General features: G+C 38.9%; 2 protein-coding genes across 5 annotated transcripts in view; one reads left to right on the top strand and one right to left on the bottom strand.

Annotated features, from left to right (window-relative positions):
• Nucleotides 1-1,968: 1,968 nt before the first annotated feature.
• SERPINA10 (serpin family A member 10) lies at nt 1,969-11,299 on the top strand. Its single transcript, XM_073349561.1, has 4 exons — nt 1,969-2,638; nt 6,813-7,086; nt 8,462-8,609; nt 11,108-11,299. The coding sequence occupies exons 1-4, from the start codon at nt 1,969-1,971 to the stop codon at nt 11,297-11,299; spliced, it is 1,284 nt and encodes a 427-aa protein (XP_073205662.1).
• A 2,975-nt stretch (nt 11,300-14,274) lies between these two features.
• The window catches only part of PPP4R4 (protein phosphatase 4 regulatory subunit 4), a 119,302-nt gene continuing 114,661 nt past the window's right edge, over nt 14,275-18,915 (bottom strand). For all 4 annotated transcript variants that reach the window (XM_073349556.1, XM_073349559.1, XM_073349557.1 and 1 more), the window contains one exon: nt 14,275-15,455. In XM_073349556.1, coding sequence (XP_073205657.1) covers nt 15,431-15,455 — 25 coding nt within the window. In that variant the 3' untranslated portion in view covers nt 14,275-15,430. The remainder of the gene's footprint in view (nt 15,456-18,915) is intronic.

Below are 18,915 nucleotides of genomic sequence, written 5' to 3'. Positions count from 1 at the left end.
ACTTCAGCATTCACCGGATCTTACAAAACAATATTTGATAAGTAAAAGAATCAGAGGTAACACTAAACATGGCCTGGGCACCACTGTGGCTGTAAGAATAAATAATCCATACCAGACAAATGGAAAGTGAAAGGGAATGACGAATTTCCTTAACTGTTTTCAATGGTATTGGATTCTCAGTCCAGGGTCTTACAACCTCATCATAGCTCAGTAGTCAGAAACAGTAACATGAAAATTAAGAGGGTGCAGTCTTGTTTTCAAGGCTAGAAGGAAGTAATATGTCCCACCTTCCCTATTCAATAGGAACGTCAGCAAAACGTACTATGTCTAAGTCATTCTTCTGAGCAGTCCGCTTACTCCAAGGCTCACAACTGTACACTCCTTCATGTTTGTAGGACTAGTTCATCTATTGCTTTTACACAAATACATGAACATAAGAGCAATCTTGTTCCGCAATGGGGGAGCTGCTGTTAAAGGTGAACCACATCTGAAGTTCACAAGCAGCCTATTCAACTATTAGAAAGACATCGAGCTACCTCACTCTTGCCAAGAAAGCATTTGAATCCCTGCTGTCCACCAGCATAGGTGCTCAATATTCAGAGTGACTATTCAACAAGGGAGGAGGCATTATTACAGACATCATGAAAATCTGGAGTACTTGTCATTTCCCCTCCTCACTGTGGGGTTTTCCTAGGGCAGAGCCATTCCACCACACAGTCAGTACTCACAGCTGGAAAGAGTACACTTACTTAACAAAATAGCAGATGTTGGTTCCATGGTAACAATAAGTTCTCTATTATCCTCCAGATGGATGTAGGGGATGTGTGTCTGGAAGGGTCATTCATATTTAATTCCTCCTTGTGCTATTGCCATCCTGTTTCTAAAACAAAAGATTTCATTTTCACAAGCTTGCACAGCTGAATTAAAAAGTAAGAGGCCTGGGTGTGATCCTCCTCTGCCTTATACCAGTCTTTCACAATCATCATTCCTGTGGCTTCAGTAAAGTTACACCTAGTTTACACGGGTGTAAACAATCAGAGGAAAATCAGGCCCAGGACCACTGGTCTTTTCAAAAATTATTATTCACGTTTTGCTTTTCTCCTACCTGAAAGTTTCTGTGTAATTGGAAAAACACACTTACATGTCATTCAGGCTAATTTTCCCTAGAAAAGAAGGTCCAAGTTATTCACAAAACCTCTAGTAATTTTTAAAAGGATTCTCAAGCAATTTGAAATGTAAAACTTTTGAATTCTCCCAATCATGTTTTTTTAAAGTATGGTCAACTCTCAGAGTTTCAGATGTATGGGACTCAGAACTAGTGGTTACAGTTTGACTTTTTTAGTATACATTGTGCAGAAACTCAATGCTGATATTTTTATACATACTGCACATTATACACACTAGCCCTTTAATGGTCAACAAGGTATTTCTCTCGCTTTCTACATTTGTATTTATTACATTAAAAATGGGTTGTTCTCATTGACTTCAGGTGGAGATGAATGGGCTAAGCACTTTTGAAAATCAGACCCTTGATCTCAAATTGGTGCCTCATCTGAAAATTTGACCTATTCTTTTAAGACAGGCTTCAATTTAACATAGGAAGATTAGTGAGGGACTTTCATCATGAACTGTAGGTAGCATATGAAGTGAGCCCCTTGCTAAAGGTCATGACATCTCTTTTGCACCCATTTTGAAAGAATGGATACTTCTCTCTTCCATTACTTTCACTTTCACTTTTGATTTGGGTATTGGCCATTCAAACTTTACATTGGTGTGTAACTTGTGGGGGAGGGGTTGGTGAGAATTACATGGTAGAAGGAACTTCAAACCATTTGGCTATCTCCATGACCTCTTTATTTGGAACCCAGAAGCAAGGTATTTTCAATTTAAAAAAAGAAAAATTGTCATTGACTTTGTTGTTTCTTTTCACTTTCTTGACAAGAAAGAAGCTCACTGCTGGACTCCAAAATGAAAGCAGGGATTTGCCTTCTTCTCTTATGTGAAATGTGCACTGAATTAAGCACATCTCTTGGCAAGAATGGAAATCAAAAGAAAGATAAAGAGGAGAGTCTCTTGCAGAATCTTGAGACCGCAGAGCCATTTGAAGAGCAAGTCCCTCTAGAGTTCACTCTTTACAACCTCACTGAAAAGAACATGAATTTTGGATTCAATCTCTACAGGAAAATAGCACTGAAGCATGACAATAACGTGTTTTTCTCCCCGCTCTCTATGTCATTTGTGATGGCTGTCTTCATGCTCGCGGCTAAAGGGGAAACCTACAAGCAAATCGTTCAGGGTACAAACCTCCATCTTTTGCAGGGCAAACAGAATTTTCATCAGTTGCCAACTTTGTTTAAACAATTGAAAGATAACATCACAGAGAATGAAGAGCTTGTTCTGCAGAGAGGTAGTTTGTCTTTTGTTCAAAAGAACTTCAGACTGAAGGAGCCTTTCCTTAATTTATCCAAGCAGTACTTTGATATGGAATTCTTAAATGTGGATTTTCACAACTCCACCCATGCAAAAAATATCATAAATCAGAATATTAACAAGAAGACCAAAGGAAAAATCCCAAAGCTTTTTGAAGAATTTGACCAGCATGCTAAACTGGTTCTCGTGGATTACATTCTCTTTAAAGGTAACGATTGATTTTATACTGTAATATCATCATTTATAAAAAGACAACAGGCAAGACTCTGATCTCAGTTACTTTAGTGCAGCTCCAGAAAAACTCCACTGGGATCAACGTTGCTACTCTAGATTTGCAACTGAGCTCGGGATACGGTGCTGAACGTTTGTGCATCAGGCAAGTCAGGTAAACCTGCCAGTGCTACTGAGTTCACTGCAAACTGGATCTGTACATATGTGAGATACCCATTATAATTGAGTCAGTAATTCAAATACAATGATAGTGGCTAGGGGCTTCTCCTTTGGGGAAAAGCATTTTCAAAGATACAGTATTTCCCCATGGTCCCCCATTAGATTTCCTTTTTTAAATTAATTTTTTAAAACTGTAAACGATTTTAGTGGTACTGAAAAGGGCCTTGAATGCTGCAGACCTCCATCCTCAGAACAGCTAGAACACAGACAGAGGCAGTGAAAACTTCCTCTCAGCACCATATTAACTTGTCTTAACCCTTTTCTGAAGGGTTCATCTTGAGGGCCGAGAAGGTTGTTCAATTTCCCTTGAATCCCTGGGCTCCCTGCTAATAAGCCATTATTGCGGTGCCCATTATAATGATAGCTGTAACATGGGCATATGTACTCTAGACACTGGGCTGAGGGCACCAATTCATTTCTCATAGAGTGCATTGGTCAAGGCAACACAGAGTTTCCCCATTTCATACAAGAGTCTCTTTGATCAGGGAAAAGAACCACACCTAACCCACGAGAGGACCTTCCATGTATTGATCTGGTGCAACCAAAAGAAGTTATCAGAATCTGGAAGGCCCTTAGCTTGGCAGGAGAGGTGCAATCAAACTAGGAAAAATAAGCACAGCATGCCAAAGTTTATTTGCTAGGGCCACGTAGCAGCCCCAACTAGGCTGAGGAGAAGCAGACTCTTCAGAGACTTCCTACCCCCCGTAATGAGCCTGTCACACAACTGCCTGTCACACAACAAGGCTCCCTGATTACACAGCAAATTAGCTGTCCCAGGACCGGAGTTCAGCTCTTTTCTTTCAGTTTCACATAGCCAAAGGAGGCCAGCCTGGGCCCAGAGGCCCCAGCTGGAGTTTCCCCTAGAGCAACCAGTGATTTTTCAGTCCACCTTCAGGTCCCTGAAGTCATCGAGTCCTCTTAGGGATGAAACTCCGATGGGAAACGTTATGATGGTGAGGATTCTGCAGGTCACGGGTATGCAGAGCTATCACACGATAAACTTTGGTCACTGCGAACCGGGGTCAGATCTGGAGCAGTAACTTCAACCTCTCCAGAATTCCCAGGCGTGCTGAAATATTACCTCTAACATTAAAATGCTGCAACCTGGCACATTTATAAGGGTGCATTTTATTGCAGTGTTTTCCCCAATAATGCTCCCCCAGGTCCTTTGAATGAGTGATGGGCAGGGTATACATTAAAAATTTCCAATTCAAGACATTGTACTACTTGAAAAAGCTAAAATAATCCAAATAAGATTGTCCCTGGTGCCCGGAATATGCGTGAGAGAAGAGGAAGGATGAGTTTCCAGTTAAATAGCAGAACTAGACAAAACAAGGAGTTAGATTCTTGTCTAGGTCAAGGAGCACACAGCAATTATCTAATGCATCTCCACCACACACGGTGATTCTCTGCTGATGAACAGCTGGTGTAGAAGCTCCTGTGTCCCTCCCCCTGCAGTCAGTAGTCTCTGACTTCTAGTTGAGAAGGACCAGACTTTTCAAAGGAGGCCCCATGTAGCAAAAATAGTGATTGTCCACTCCCCTCAATCAGAGGGGAAGGGTGCCAGAAAAAGTTGGGTCAACTGATCAGGACAAAAGACAAGAGTGCAGGGACAAAAGTAGGGCAAAGAGGGAGCAGAGAATCCCAGACCATGCCCACTGCTCCAAGAAGAGATCAAGGAAAACACTGCCTAGGTGCATGCTTAAGTGAGGGAAGAAAAATGGCTCCACAGTGTGGTTTCCTTCCTCCTTGACATATAAATAGCCAGTTGGGACAATGCAAAGGGGAGGTTTCTGGGTTTAGTGGGGCCTTGGATCTGGTGCTGATTTCAGTGACACAGACAGAGAAAAGGAGATGTGGCCAGGATAATGTCTCTATGCTGTCCCAATCCGCAGGAGTAGTTTCAGCCCCTTGGGGCCAGGAGAAACCATTTAATTCTGACTTGGGCTGGTGCCCATGGTCCCAGGATCATGAGAGTGAATGAAAAGCCTCTGGCTCAGTGTACAACTCTCTCGTGAGGACAGCAGCATACAGAGAGTTCTCTCCTTTTGAAGAAAGAAAACAGATGCAAACTTAAAAGTAAAACAAAACAAAGAGGACCGAGCAGAATGCTCCATGGTGGAAGTTCAGAGATTTTTGCTGTCTGGTATGGGGGCTCATCTCACAATAGCTCAGAGCAAGGCATATTTTCCTTGAGATGGGGGAACAGCTGAGCAGCAGCAGTAAAATAAGCTAAAAGGAGATGCACCAAGAGTCCAATGTTATTGTACTGACAGCTTAGTAGCACTTACTGGGACATAGTCTGAGTCTGGTGTGTAATTCTGTTTCCTTTATTTGAAGAATGCTAGTTAAGATGTAATGAAGCCCACCCAAGATACAGAGATAATAAATAGATTGGCTAGGCTTACGTGTGAGTAGAGATACCCTGATAATTTACTAATGAGTGAGGTATTAAAAAACCTAGACAGAGTAACAACACTGGGACACTGAGTTTGGGGAAAAGACAGTTAGAAGACAGCCTGTTACTAAAAGAAATGCAGTGGAGAAAGCCTGAAAAAGTGCTATGATTTACAGCAAACTCCAAAAAAAGGTCAGGCTTTGACTGCTTTCTAGCAGTAGCAAATTCAGGGATGAATGCCCATGAGGGAGAACAGTTTGTCAGAAGCTCCTGTGAGTTCGTGTGGATTTGTTGGCAGAGTCCATGTCTAAGAACAGCACGCTGGATAATTTAGGCTTCAGCAGATAGCAATCAGCACCATGAATTAAATTCTTTAAGTGAATTAACCAGTGCAGAGCATGGCACATAGGTATAATATACCTATAAGGCAAGTACTGTTTACAGTAGCCAACGCTTCTACATGGACAACAAGGCTAATTCCAGGTAGAGAATAGTGTAGTAGTCTAGCCTTGAGATGACAAAAGCAGGAACATAAGAATATAAGGTTGACCATACTGGGTCAGACCAAAGGTCCATCTAGCCCAGTATCCTGTCTTCCAAAGTGGCCAATGCCAGGTGCCCCATAGGGAATGAAGTGAGCCAACCCCTGTTGCCCATAGATAATCATGACGAGCTCTGCATTTTGAAAATAAAAGATTTTGTCAAGTGTAAAGGTGAAAGAAGGTGTTTTTGGCCACCACTGCTAATTTGGAAGCCGTAAGTAGAGATGAATCCAAATACGACTCAGATGGACAACCTCTAAAAAATCAGCCTGCAGATGCCTTCATCATTTCTGCCAATTCCCCATCAGCAATCAACCATCTTTTATCAACAGGCATCACTTGTGTTTTATCTTGACTGAACCCAACCCAGCTGGATTTCATCCAAATCCCTTTCTCTACCAGAAATTGAGACAGGAAAGAAATGGTTCTGTCTAGACTTGGTAGAAAGGAAATGCAGGCCTTAGTATCATCAACATATATGGTGTCCGTCCATAGCACTCATAAGGGAGGCAACCCACTGTTGATGCTCAATGAATGAGAATATATGGGAGGTATCACTTTAAAAAGAGAGTACTGAATAGGTGGAACAGACTTCTAGCAGAGGTGGCAGAGTCAAGTGGCATTTCTGCAAAAAATGGATGATTATATGGTATTCAATACATTAAAGGAATATTTATTAGTTTGGAGCCTGGGGGTAATTGACCACCTGGACAAAGGGACAATATTGTTGATCATGTTCCTTCCTCTCCATCCCTCGTGGGCCTAGACCTGTTTATTTTGTGTGGTTTTGCTGTCCTGTGCTATAAAAGTTTTGAAGTATGTTTGCTAAAGATATCATAGCTGTCATCCAGCCATCCTATGCACAAAGGGTCCCAAATCCTACATGACCAGATAGCAACAGATACAATTGGATAATATTTTTAAGGACTTCAGAACTGTTACCATGAGCAAGTGTGAGTGTGAATAATTATTTTCTTTCTTTCTTTTCTAAGGCAAATGGTTGCACCCATTTAATACAAGGTTCACAGAACTGGAGACTTTCTATATAGACAAGTATAGGAACGTACAGGTGCCCATGATGTTTAAATCAGACATGGTTGCCTCAACTTTGGATAAGAATTTACAATGCATTGTGCTAAAACTTCCCTACAGAGGGAGTGCACACATGCTTATTGCCATGCCGGAAAAGGAGGGAGACTACGCTTCACTTGAAGACCACATAACAGCAGAGCTTGTGGAATCGTGGCTTAGAAACATGAAGACCAGGTATAGCTTCATACTGACATCCTGATGATACTAACATATTTCATATTTACTGAGGTAAAAGAAACCCACTTACGTGCTGGTTTCTCTGTGGAGTGGCATCCTCACAAAGGCAAGGTCTTTCTAAATCCCCCAAAACAGAACCTTTGTGCATAAGAGTGGTGTAGGGTTCTCACCTGAAGCCTTCATTTAAGACTGATTCATCCCCTCTATCCCACTAAGAAATGTACGTCTTACAGAGCACAGTCCAGCCTTTCTAAGCCCAAACATCAGGTCCTAACTGTGGTCTTCAATTTGGCACTTCCAGCTGAAATAGCATGGCTAACCACTGTGTGCAGCCTACTCATTAAGGGATTTCCTACTTGGGCAATGAAGCGTAAATACAAATATATTAAATAGGGTGAGCTATAAAAATGTAAAATAAATTAATCTCTTCATTTGAAATGTGATTCAGTAGGTGACACTCCTTCCCCTGGTTCAGTATTGAATTAATCAACGCCTCATCATAGAAGTGGGGATACTGTGCTGCAGGAAACTAGAGGTTCTGACCCCTTGTGGCCCTGACATTTTTCATAAGAGAGAAAACATTAGCCCTGCTGTCTTTCCCAAGTTGTTACACAGGGATTTACATTCCGCCTACCTAGCTTCCCCTACATTTCAATTATTCTTCACTTCCTGCCTTAAACTGTTGCATAGCATGTTGTGCACTACTAAATTTGATCCCAGAACTGGTTGCATTTCAGTATTAGTTGAAGTGACTATTATATATCTCTTGTCTGCCTCATACAAGTGAGAGACAAGGTGGGTGAGGTAATATCTTTTACTGGACAACCCCTGCAGGTGAGAGAGACAAGCTTTTGAGAGCTTCACAGAGCTCTTCTTCAGGTATCAAGTACTTGGAGGCAAACGTGGAACTCAAACTGAACTTCACTGCTACTGAAAAAGTCAGTTCGAGTCCCATGTTTACCTCCAAGTGCTTGAGACTGGAAGAAGAGCTCCATGTATCTTGAAAGCTTGTCTCTCCCACCAACAGAAGTTAGTCCGGTAAAAGATATTGCCTTAACCACCCTGTCTCTCTCATATCCTGGGAGCAATATGGCTACACCTTATGAAAAATGTCAGGGCTCTGCATCATACAAGTGAGGAGGTTTCACTATTTTTTATAGGGAACTTTTAGATCCTCTGATGAAAGGTGTAATGAAATGCAAAATATTACTGAACGATCCTTCTAATAATAATTACTGAGTATATTCTAGGATAATGAGACAAGCAAAATTCATGGAGAAAAATCAAGCCTGTGATAAGGACATTTTTCTTGTTCCAAAATTAGGACTTTGTCATTTTTTTCACTGTATTACCAGTATTTATGTTTTTACAGAAAAATGGACATTTTCTTTCCAAAGTTCAAATTAGACCAGAAATACCAGATGCATGAACTGCTTCCTATTCTGGGAATCCAAAATCTCTTCACAAAGAGGGCAGACCTGAGTCAACTCACAGATCAAAGATTTGTAAAAGTATCAAAGGTAAGACTTATAAGCTGCTTCTTGTTATTTATTTTTTGTATTATATTAGTGCCTAGAGGGCACGGCCAAGATCAGGACCTGGTTGTGTTAGGTATTGTACAAATACATCGTGGAAAATAGTTCCTGCCTCAAAGAGCTCAAAAAGGATCAGGTGACTTGCTGAAGGTCTCAGAGCAGAGCCAGGAATAGAACCCAGGACTCCTGACTGTCACTCCAGTAACAGCCATATTTTGGCTTCTCTTGCACAAAGCTGTAGGGAGAAGCAGTGGGAGAGGAAGTTCAGAGTATTGCTGGGCATCATCTTTTACAAGAAACATTTTTTCAGCAAAATGTACAGATTTGGTGACACTAAAACCTTTCACAAATTTCTGTCAATTCCACCAAATTGTTCTAGTTAAAAAAAAATCAGAAAAATATCAAAACAGTTTGCTCCATCATTTTCAAAAGAAAAGTGTTTACCGTTCAAAACAATTTTTAGTTTCGAAATTTCCTGTAATGGTACTTAAGAATCAGAAACTTTAAAAAGTGGTGAACATTTTAAAAAGGGTTCTTTAGACCCAAAACAAAATTATTTTTGGCTTTGTGTGTCACCAAATTTTCATTCTCAAGTTGACCCAAAACAGGTTTTTTCTTTGTTATTTTTTAGAATTGCTAGCAAACTGACAAGTCCATTATTCGCCCAGCTCTGGTTCAGAAACTTCCCCCACCTCTTCTGTACACCTGTGCAGAGAACCACCACAATCCAACACCATCCAGCAGTAAGAGACATGCCAAAGAGGACAAAACATGAACATGGCCCTACCCCATTCCATACCAAACAGACCACTGTGATTCTCATATGTTGCACCCTTTTAAAGAGCATAGTAGTTGCCTTGCCAAATTTATAAATGTAAAAGTATTTGAACTATGACAGCTTTGTAAGCTGACCTTAATCAGAAAGGTTATTTCATATCCCAAGAGTAAAAATACAAAAGATAAAATAGAAGATGTTTAGTTTATGGGCTAGTATACCATTTAATGTGTGTAAATCAGGTTGAGAATCTGTGGCATACTCTCCCCTTGTGCAGATACCAGGAAAAATGGCATAATCCAGCATTAACTGGCTAATAATTCTATTATAAAACAATCTAATTTTAATAGCATCTGTTAACTGATTTTAAAAGCAATTTATGCACCAGCTGGCATAGGGCCATTGCAGCATTTTATTGAATGTTACCATGTGAGTTACATTAGTTCAGAAACAGATTTAGGACCCTGAACACAGTGAGCAGAGTTTGGTATTGGTGATGTTAACATCTTTAATTGTCTTTATGTCCGAGACCATAAACTAACCATGAATCTTGCAGACACAGGCTTAAGAATTGAGGAAATAGCTAGATGCATACACTACAGAAATAAAGAGGAAAGGGTCAGATCCTGCAAGATATTGAGTGTCCTTAATTCCCAGTGAGTTTTGAGGGAGTTGAGGGCTTGCAAACACCTCACAGGATTGTTTTGTATGGCTGTACTCATTAGTTCTGGGTTACTGTTTGCTTCAAGGAAATCTTCTCAAGATTATAAACATATAGCAATAAGACAAGACAGGTGCAATTACATAAAGGGAGATTTAGATTCAATATTAGGAAAAACTTGCTAACTATAAGGATAGTTAAGGACTGAAACAGGTTAAAAAGGGAAGTTGTGGAATCTCTGTCATTGGCGGTTTTTGAGAACAGCTTAGACAAATACCTGTCAGGGATGGTCTAGGTATACTTAATTGTGCTTCAGCATGGAGAAATGCACTAAATGACTTCTTGATGACTTTTGATCTCCCTTCGGGTCCTGTTTCTATGATTTTATAAGCACTTTCAGAATGCACAGTATTTAACCAAGTAAAGCTTTCAATGTTTGTGACTAACTAAACTTAATCACAAACAAGCTAATTAAAGAAACAAACAACCTGAACCACTAATAGACATTTGCCTGCATATTTATTCATGAAACACAGAATGCAGGGTCAGCAGGAATAGGAAGTGAAGGCTCATTCTATACATTCTGTTAGTTAACTGAAAAACAGATTCTGTGGTCTGGCCAACCTGGGCTATGCATGGATTTGGGTTATGGGAAGGAGTGGCTAGGAAAAGTGGTTTGAAGATCAAAGGTCCAGCCTTCATTTTTTTATAAGAAAGTTACCCTGCCAAATTATGCACACAGAAATTGTATAACTGCTTCTAGAAACAGGAAGCTTCTTAGGTATCCAGGAAGCTTCTTAGGCTCTGATCCTGCAACTGATAGGGTACAGATGGACTAGGGCAGCTGTGCAGTCACACTGGAGCCAATGGGGCTTTGTGTGAGTGCAGCCATCAATTGCAAGATCAGATCCGCACAGTGACCCTCAGTCCCTTGGTCTGTATGTCAAAGGCCTGCCACTCATTAGCTGTTTGGAACTTTGATGACTGTTCTCCACATAAGGAGTCTCGTTTTTGGTGTTTATAATATTGTTCTCTTTACATTATCAGATTATCCAAAGAGCAGTAATTGAAGTGGATGAGAAAGGAACAGAAGCAGCAGCTGTTAGTGGGTCAGAAATTACTGCATACTCAATGCCTCCTACCATTAAAGTTAACCAGCCATTCCTCTTTATGATTTACGAAGAAACTTTCAAAACATTGCTGTTCATGGGCAGAGTGGTTAATCCTACAGAACTGTGAATGAAGACAATAGTTTCTAGTCTATCTCCAGGATATTCCAAGTTTTATTTTTATTTTCTTAAAACTATTACATTGAATTAGTTAGAACTGAAAACTAGCTAGATATGAAAACAGATTCATTTCACATCTCAAATCAGCAGCATGTCCTACTAAATTATTTTTGTTAATGCCCAAGTGGCAAGATTATCTAGCTCAGGCAATAACTGTGACAAAATAGAGATTTATTCAAAAGATGCATGTTATTTTATGTATTTCCTAAACTACTCCTTCTGACAGCCATCTAACAGTAGGCTTAAGATTACTGATTGTATACTATAAAAATCAGTTCAAATATTTTATTCTGTGATCTAAACTAGATATTTCTGTATATGTGCAATTCAATAAAATGTTTGAGTTAAAAGACGCTAATTTCTGTTTAATTTTGTGTTTAATTCCCCATTGTATAACAGATCCACCATTCTGCACATTTCACATTCACAGAAAAAATAGTTTCTTACAGAAGAATCATCAAAATGTAAACAAAAAATTTAAAGTGTATTTTAAAAATACTGACAATATTTACTTGTGGTCCAATAGGCTATACTATCAACTCCAAAATAACGTCTTGTAGAGCTACCATCATTAAAGGTTTCAAAAGTACGAAATTGAAAGTCCCAAATTCAACATTTTAATGATAGAATTCAGATATATTTCATTTAGAGATAAGCCTGAATGCAAACCTTGGATCCGAACATCCCAAAACATTTGGAAAGTTCACATCCAAACACTGCAGTTTGGCCTACTTTCTAACAATATTCTCTACTGCAATGAGAAGAATTAAGGGCCTACTCCCACTGTCATCACTGGAAATTTTGCCATTTACTTCACTGGGAGCAGGGTCAAGTTTTAAGCATGGGATCTATAGACTCTGTTCTTAAGAATTTTATTTACTTCTTATTGTGGAGAAATAGCAAGCCTATAATTAAGGTCACAGCAGGGTTTTCAGTTCAGCGAGGTTATTCAGTTTTATCAAATGCATTTTAGCTTCTCAGGGCACACGAACGCAGTCTAATAAAAGCACATTTAAACTGGCCTTTTTACAAACGATAAAATATTTCCAAAAGATAACTTCAACAACAGCTGGGAAAGCTGACTCTTTCAGTTCTATTTTGCACCACCAAAACTGAGTCCCTGCTGAAGTACATTGCCATATTGTATCACCTAGATACCATGGTAATGTGCACATTATAAACTGATTAATCTAAAAGTTTTCTACATACCTAAAAAAGGTAGATTGCTGCCTTTAGTAAGAGACAGCAAGCTTCCGAAAGGGAAAATAACTCCATTCACAGACTAGAGGCACTGAAATAGTGAAAGGAAAAAAACATTTTAAAATGTGTATTTCTGAGAGCTCAATGCAAAACAAGAAGCCCAGTGATTTCAATGGGACTAGTCAAGGAAGAAAGGACAGCAGTATCTCTCCTTCAACTAGTACAGTTATATAATTACATTCTACCTGTGTGTGTGTGTAGAGCCACATGTGGCTTTTCTGGATTGCTTCATACAGCTCTCATGAAGTTAACAGATCCAAGTGGAACTCTTCTTCTTCACATGGTCTTCCGGAAAGCTGCCCGAAGTACAACTGAGGTGTTTTCAAGATTACTCAGCTACTATGATGATGGGAGCCATAAAAGTACCTACATAGATGTAAACAGACAGATTCATCTACAGGCAGGCAGGCAGACACAGACAAGTCGATACACAAGGCCAGAAAGTGGGGATGGTGAAGGGGAAAACACTATCCAGAGGGAAAACACTATCTTCCTGCCAAAGAGCCAGCAATGTGGACGAAAGGCGAGAGGGAAGAACATAGCCATCAGTCACGGAAAGCGACATAATAATCATGGCTCAACCATCTCCTGATATTTCTTTGTGATGTTTGTGTTGTTGCACCAATACCAACTGTTGATCATAGTGGAAAACTCAGAACAGACTTTTCAAAAAGAATCTGTAATTTACAAGAGCCTAACTCAGGCATTAGAACAAATACTGCAGTCTTGAACCAATCATAGAGTTAAAGAAATGTATGGCTGGATCGGATCTCAACAAGTTATCAAGTCCAGCCCCCTGCACTGGGGCAGAACCAAGTAAATCTAGACCATCCCTAACATGTGTTTGTCCAACATGTTCTTAACACCTCCAGTGGTGGGGATTCCACAACCTCACTTGGAAACTGATTCCGGTGCCTAACTACCCTTATACACCTCTATCCCGATATAACGCTGTCCTTGGGAGCCAAAAAATCTTACCGCGTTATAGGTGAAACCGCGTTATATCAAACTTGCTTTGATCCACCGGAGCCCTGCTTTACCGCGTTATATCCATATTCATGTTATATTGGGTCACGTTATATCAGGGTAGAGGTGTAGTTAGAAAGTTTTCCTAATCTCTAACCAAATCTCCCTTGCTGCAGATTAAACCCATTGCTTCCAGTCCTACTTCAATGGACATGGAGAACAATTATCACAGTCCTCCTTATAACAGCCCTTAACATATTTGAGTTCACATCAGGTGCCCCCTCAGTCTTCTTTTCTCAAGACTAAATATGTCCACTTTTTTAAACCTTTCCTCACAGGTCAGGTTTTCTAAACATTTTATTGTTTTTGTTGTCCTCCTCTGGACTCTCTCCAATTTGTCCACATCTTTCCTAAGCTTTGCTGCCCACAACTGGACACAGGACTCCAGCTGATGCCTCACAAAACTTTATGACCACAGAGTCCAAACAATGCCAGTGAATAAAACAAACAAACAAACAAAAAACAAAACAAAAAACCCCCATGACTAGGCTCACCAAAATTCAAATATACTATGAGGAGCTAACAAATCTATACATTGCAAGACGCTAATGCACATCTTCACAGTAGAGCAATAAAACTGGCTTCAGTGTCATTTAAAATACGTAATTTATATCGTTAAATGCTTTTATTTCTCTTCAATTATAAAATAAACATTGCAAAAAATAACTCTTTTTTCCAGCAACATGCAAGTACTGCATTATCCTAAGTTTTATTTTGAGTAAATTAATCATTCATTATTTCACATGGTAAAAACTAACCACACACACATGCATTCACAAATTAGATCATCTTTATCATACACCAATAGATTTAAAAAACAGATATTTTCTGATATCAATATAGTTATGCTGATTGCATTTTGAAATAGAGAAGCTGACAATAGCTTCATACAATATCTCTCAAGTATTGGCATAAATAGAACTTTTTAAATAGAACTGCATGTTTTTCACAGGCAAATTTTGATAGAAACATTAATACAAACAAATGTTGACAAAGCTAAAGCATGATAGCCTGGAATAACAGTTAATTAAAAACTAGATTCATCATTTTAAAATTATTAGGTAAAAGAAAATACAATCTGAAATACTAAAAATTAAACAATGTATTTATACAACAAAATTGTCCTATGAAACAAAAGAAATAATTCTGATATTGTTTGGAGGTATTCGCTCTTAACATTTTTGGAAAACTTGTAAAGGATTTGTATAAACTTGAGTTAGTACTTGTAGTGATACCACATCCCAATTCACAGCACAATCTTATTTCAGTTTATGCTTCAAGACAGCTTCTTAGTGGTACTCCTGGATTTTAGTTTAAATTTAGTTTGAAGAGTCTTTGAAAGGTGAAATTAATATCTCGGTTAATCCCATATACAGAACAATTTCAGCTATATTTTTCTTCCATAACAAACCAATGTTAGGAACTGCTAAAACCCTAAATAAGTACATTTAAATAGGACACTTGCATCCTAAATCCAAGAATCTGAACTACAAAGGCATAATTGAAGAACAAAAACCCTATCTCTTTAGCTGCAGCAGTTAAAGCACATAGCTAAAGTTACATTTCATTAACACTTCACTACAACATTGGAATTCTGCAACCATTACATTATTTATATGGAGTTATTTTACAACTTAGGAATTTGCTTAAAAGATAGGTTTTAACATTGCAAGATGCACTAAGTCTCTCCTGTCCAGTCATCAGATTCCCCAGCTGTAGCTCCAACCATTGTTATCACAAAACCACTTTGCCTCCAGCAGTCTTTGGTGTGCTTCTTTTTCTGTCAGATGATCATCTAAGAGTTTGATTTTCTGTTTTTTCTTTATACAAAAGAAGAAACATATGTAAAAATATTGTTGATATATTCAAGCATTCAGTAATATCTTCATACTAACGTGCCATTATATGAAGCGTATCTGAGAAGCTGGAACTACTTGGAAACACACCTTACAAAAAAAAAGTCAATTCACTCATAATTTAGGATATATTTCATAGTGTGGGGGTACTTTTCAAGTAAATCTGCTCAAGAAGGCTTAAGTTAGGTTGGTAAAATTTGTAACAACTCTAGGGAATGATATAGCTTGTGGTTAAAGGTCTCCTGGGTTTTATTTCTGGTTCTGCCACTGATTTCAACATGTGAATTGGCAAGTCACAATGTATCATTTCCTTTGTTTACCTGTCTGTAAAATACTACTTGCCAACTTCATAAAAGTGTTGTGAGGCTCAATTCATCAAATACATGTAAAGCCCAGAGATCTCTGGAAGAGCAACACTTAATTTCAGAGCTCTGTGCTAACAGAGATTCTTGGTACCCCATCATATCAAAAGGCATTTCTATCAAAGATATTTAGGACACTCTAATATATAGACACCACTATATTCATTGCCCTCATTTTAGAAGAGGGGAAACAGGGCCCAAACCAACTCCAACTGTCACTGATTTTAATACTGCCATTAACTATAAATGGGAGTAGGATAACATTGATTATAAAGTTATGTAACCTGCTCAAGGCCATACAGAAAGTCAGTGGCAGGAAGGGGGCAGAAGTCAGGAGCTCCTGACTCCCAGCCTTGTGCTCAACCCACTAAACAGTGTTATTCCTCTGAAAGGATGATAGATACTATATCAAGTTATGTAGGCAAACCAATATTATTATGGGTTCATACACCAATATCTATGGTCTGGAAACTGGTTACTGAGATTTTTGTGAAATCCAGGCCCCCTTGACATCAATGAGAACTTTGCTATTGACTTCAATGGGCAAGGATTTCACCCCTGCTCTTTAGGAGCCTGATTCTAAACCACTGAAGTGAGTGCAAAATTCTCATTATCTGTTTGCCCAGGTACTACATTAAAACAGATTTCTTAAATTGTCTCTCTGTCAGGCCAACATTTTTATTGAATCATCTATAGAGCACAGACAGATATTCACTTTCCTTCCTGTATTTGAATCAGTTATCCTGTTATATTAAAATAAGGAAAACACTTATGCTGAAAGAAAATTTATAAAATCCTCAAAAATGAGGGAATACATATATGAAAACAATAAAACTAATCATCATAATAGTATACGATTGGATTCTTATATCATTCCTAACATTTATGATTCATGTCAATATCTATTCTAGGATGACTCATAATCTAATATTGTCTATTCGCTAGTAACAATCAGATCTACACATGCTTTTCTCTGAAAATTGACTTAAGAGAGGTCTCTTGTGGGCTGAAGCATTTAATTGATGTTCTTTGGGATTCTTCCACACTCCAAAATATACATAAATTCAGAGCCTCTTATCTTCTGTGATTAAGACATCATAGATACAAAAGGAGGCATCTTCAGCACAATTCTCAACTCACGTAATTTCTTCTGCCTGAAAACTATCTAAGGGCCCAATCAAATCACACTAAAGTCAATAGGTGTCTTTCTACTAACTACTGTGAGAATTGGATAAGGATTTAAATTAGATTAATTTAAAATGTATAAATTATTCCAAGAATGAGATGGATCATTTTTCTCTGTGTTCATCTCTGATGTGGGCCCAAGAAGGAACTGAACTCCAACATAAGTTTGCAAACATACATTTGCTAATGTAAAGATTCCAATGAAAATTTCTGCACTCAAGTACCTCATGTGGATATTAGAAAGTCCCTTGAAGATTATGGCTCCATTTACAAATCATAAAAATGATTCACTCATATTTTTGATCATGCTACCAGTGAACTTCTATTAATTTGCCTCAGAGAGGTTTGTGAAACAGTTAAATATAGGTAATTATATCATAATTGATTGAAACAATATATTAATTTAAAATGAAAAATAAATTAAACAGAAACATATGCAGTTGTGATTTTTATCTTTAATCTATAGATACCTTGATCTTTCAGTTACATACATACACAAAAATAAAAACAGATAAGTAATTACACACAAAAACTATGTGAACAGAACATTATTAATGTTGCAAAGTCAACCACTCAAAAGTTGGGCACCCTTGTGTATATGTATTGAGAGAAAGTCTGATTACTTGATCATATACTATTTTTTCCATAGTACCCCTGCCTCATTCAGTGCACAGTATGGATGGTGCTCACTTAAGGAGAAGCTATTCAATATTTTATTTTATACTAGTTCAGTGTGTGATCTCATGCCTTCATTACTGCACACTATTCAAACCCTGCTCTGAAGACTGAACTATTAATTTCCTCATGAGATTTGCTATGGCACTCTTCACTATAATATCTGAATGCTTCCCAAACATTAGTTAATTATCTTCACAACCCCTCTTTGAGAAGAGAGAGTGCTGTTTTCCTCATTTTACAGATGGGGCACAGAGAGATTAAGGTAAAAAGTATCCACTAATTTTGGATGCCCAAGTTGAGACATCTAGCACTTACCATTACATAGCACTTTCTCTGTTCAAAGCATTGATTTCAGTTGCTGCAGTGAGTACACCACACTTTTTCAAATCTGACCCCAAGGGGTATGTCTAAACTGCAATAAGACACCCACAGCTGGCCTGTGCTAGCTGACTCGGGCTTGTCAGAGCGGGTGTTTAATTGCAGCATGAACATTCCGAATCAGGCCTGAGCTCTAGGATCCTCCCACCTCACAGTGTCCTAGAGCCCAGGCACCAGCCTGAGCCCGGATGTCTACACTGCAGTTAAACAGCCCCGCAACCAGAGCCCGATCTCTGGCACAGGCCAGCCGTGGGTTATTAATTACAGCGTAGACATACCAATAGTCTCAAGTCAGACACCCAGAAAATGAGGAACACACAATTAGTGTCTGTGAAAAGTGTGATTGAAGAGACTTGCCTAGCATCACACAGGAACTCTATGGCACAGGCAGGTATAGAATACAGTTTTCCAGGGCAGCATTCAACTACCTTAACTGCAAGACCCACTCTCTTCTCTTCCTGCAGTCCCCTGCCTCATTTATAAAACCTTCCAGCTGGTACAACAAATGAGGCTAGGGTCCTATAAACAGCCTCCTTCACTGCACAAACCTGATTTACTCCCAGGGACAGGCAACCTTGATTCTGTCACTTCCTAATCTTTTCAGACCTTCACCTGCAACCTGAATAATGTTTTGAACATAGTTTTGTTTCTGTAATTTCCTAGGTTTTTTTAAAAAAACCCTGAAAAAACAGAAATTTCAACATGCTGACACCCATATGGGTCATCAGCAGACTCGCTCTTAGTTCAGGTGACCATACGCAGACCCAGCATGGCCCATAGCACCCCAGAACTGCAACTGCAAGGAAAAGTTCTACTCAGCC

The sequence above is a fragment of the Lepidochelys kempii genome, chromosome 6 (genome assembly GCF_965140265.1).
Source record: "Lepidochelys kempii isolate rLepKem1 chromosome 6, rLepKem1.hap2, whole genome shotgun sequence".
Lineage (NCBI taxonomy): Eukaryota > Metazoa > Chordata > Testudines > Cheloniidae > Lepidochelys > Lepidochelys kempii.
Note: the sequence above shows the minus strand (reverse complement) of the source record. Positions and strands in the feature narration are given on the sequence as shown.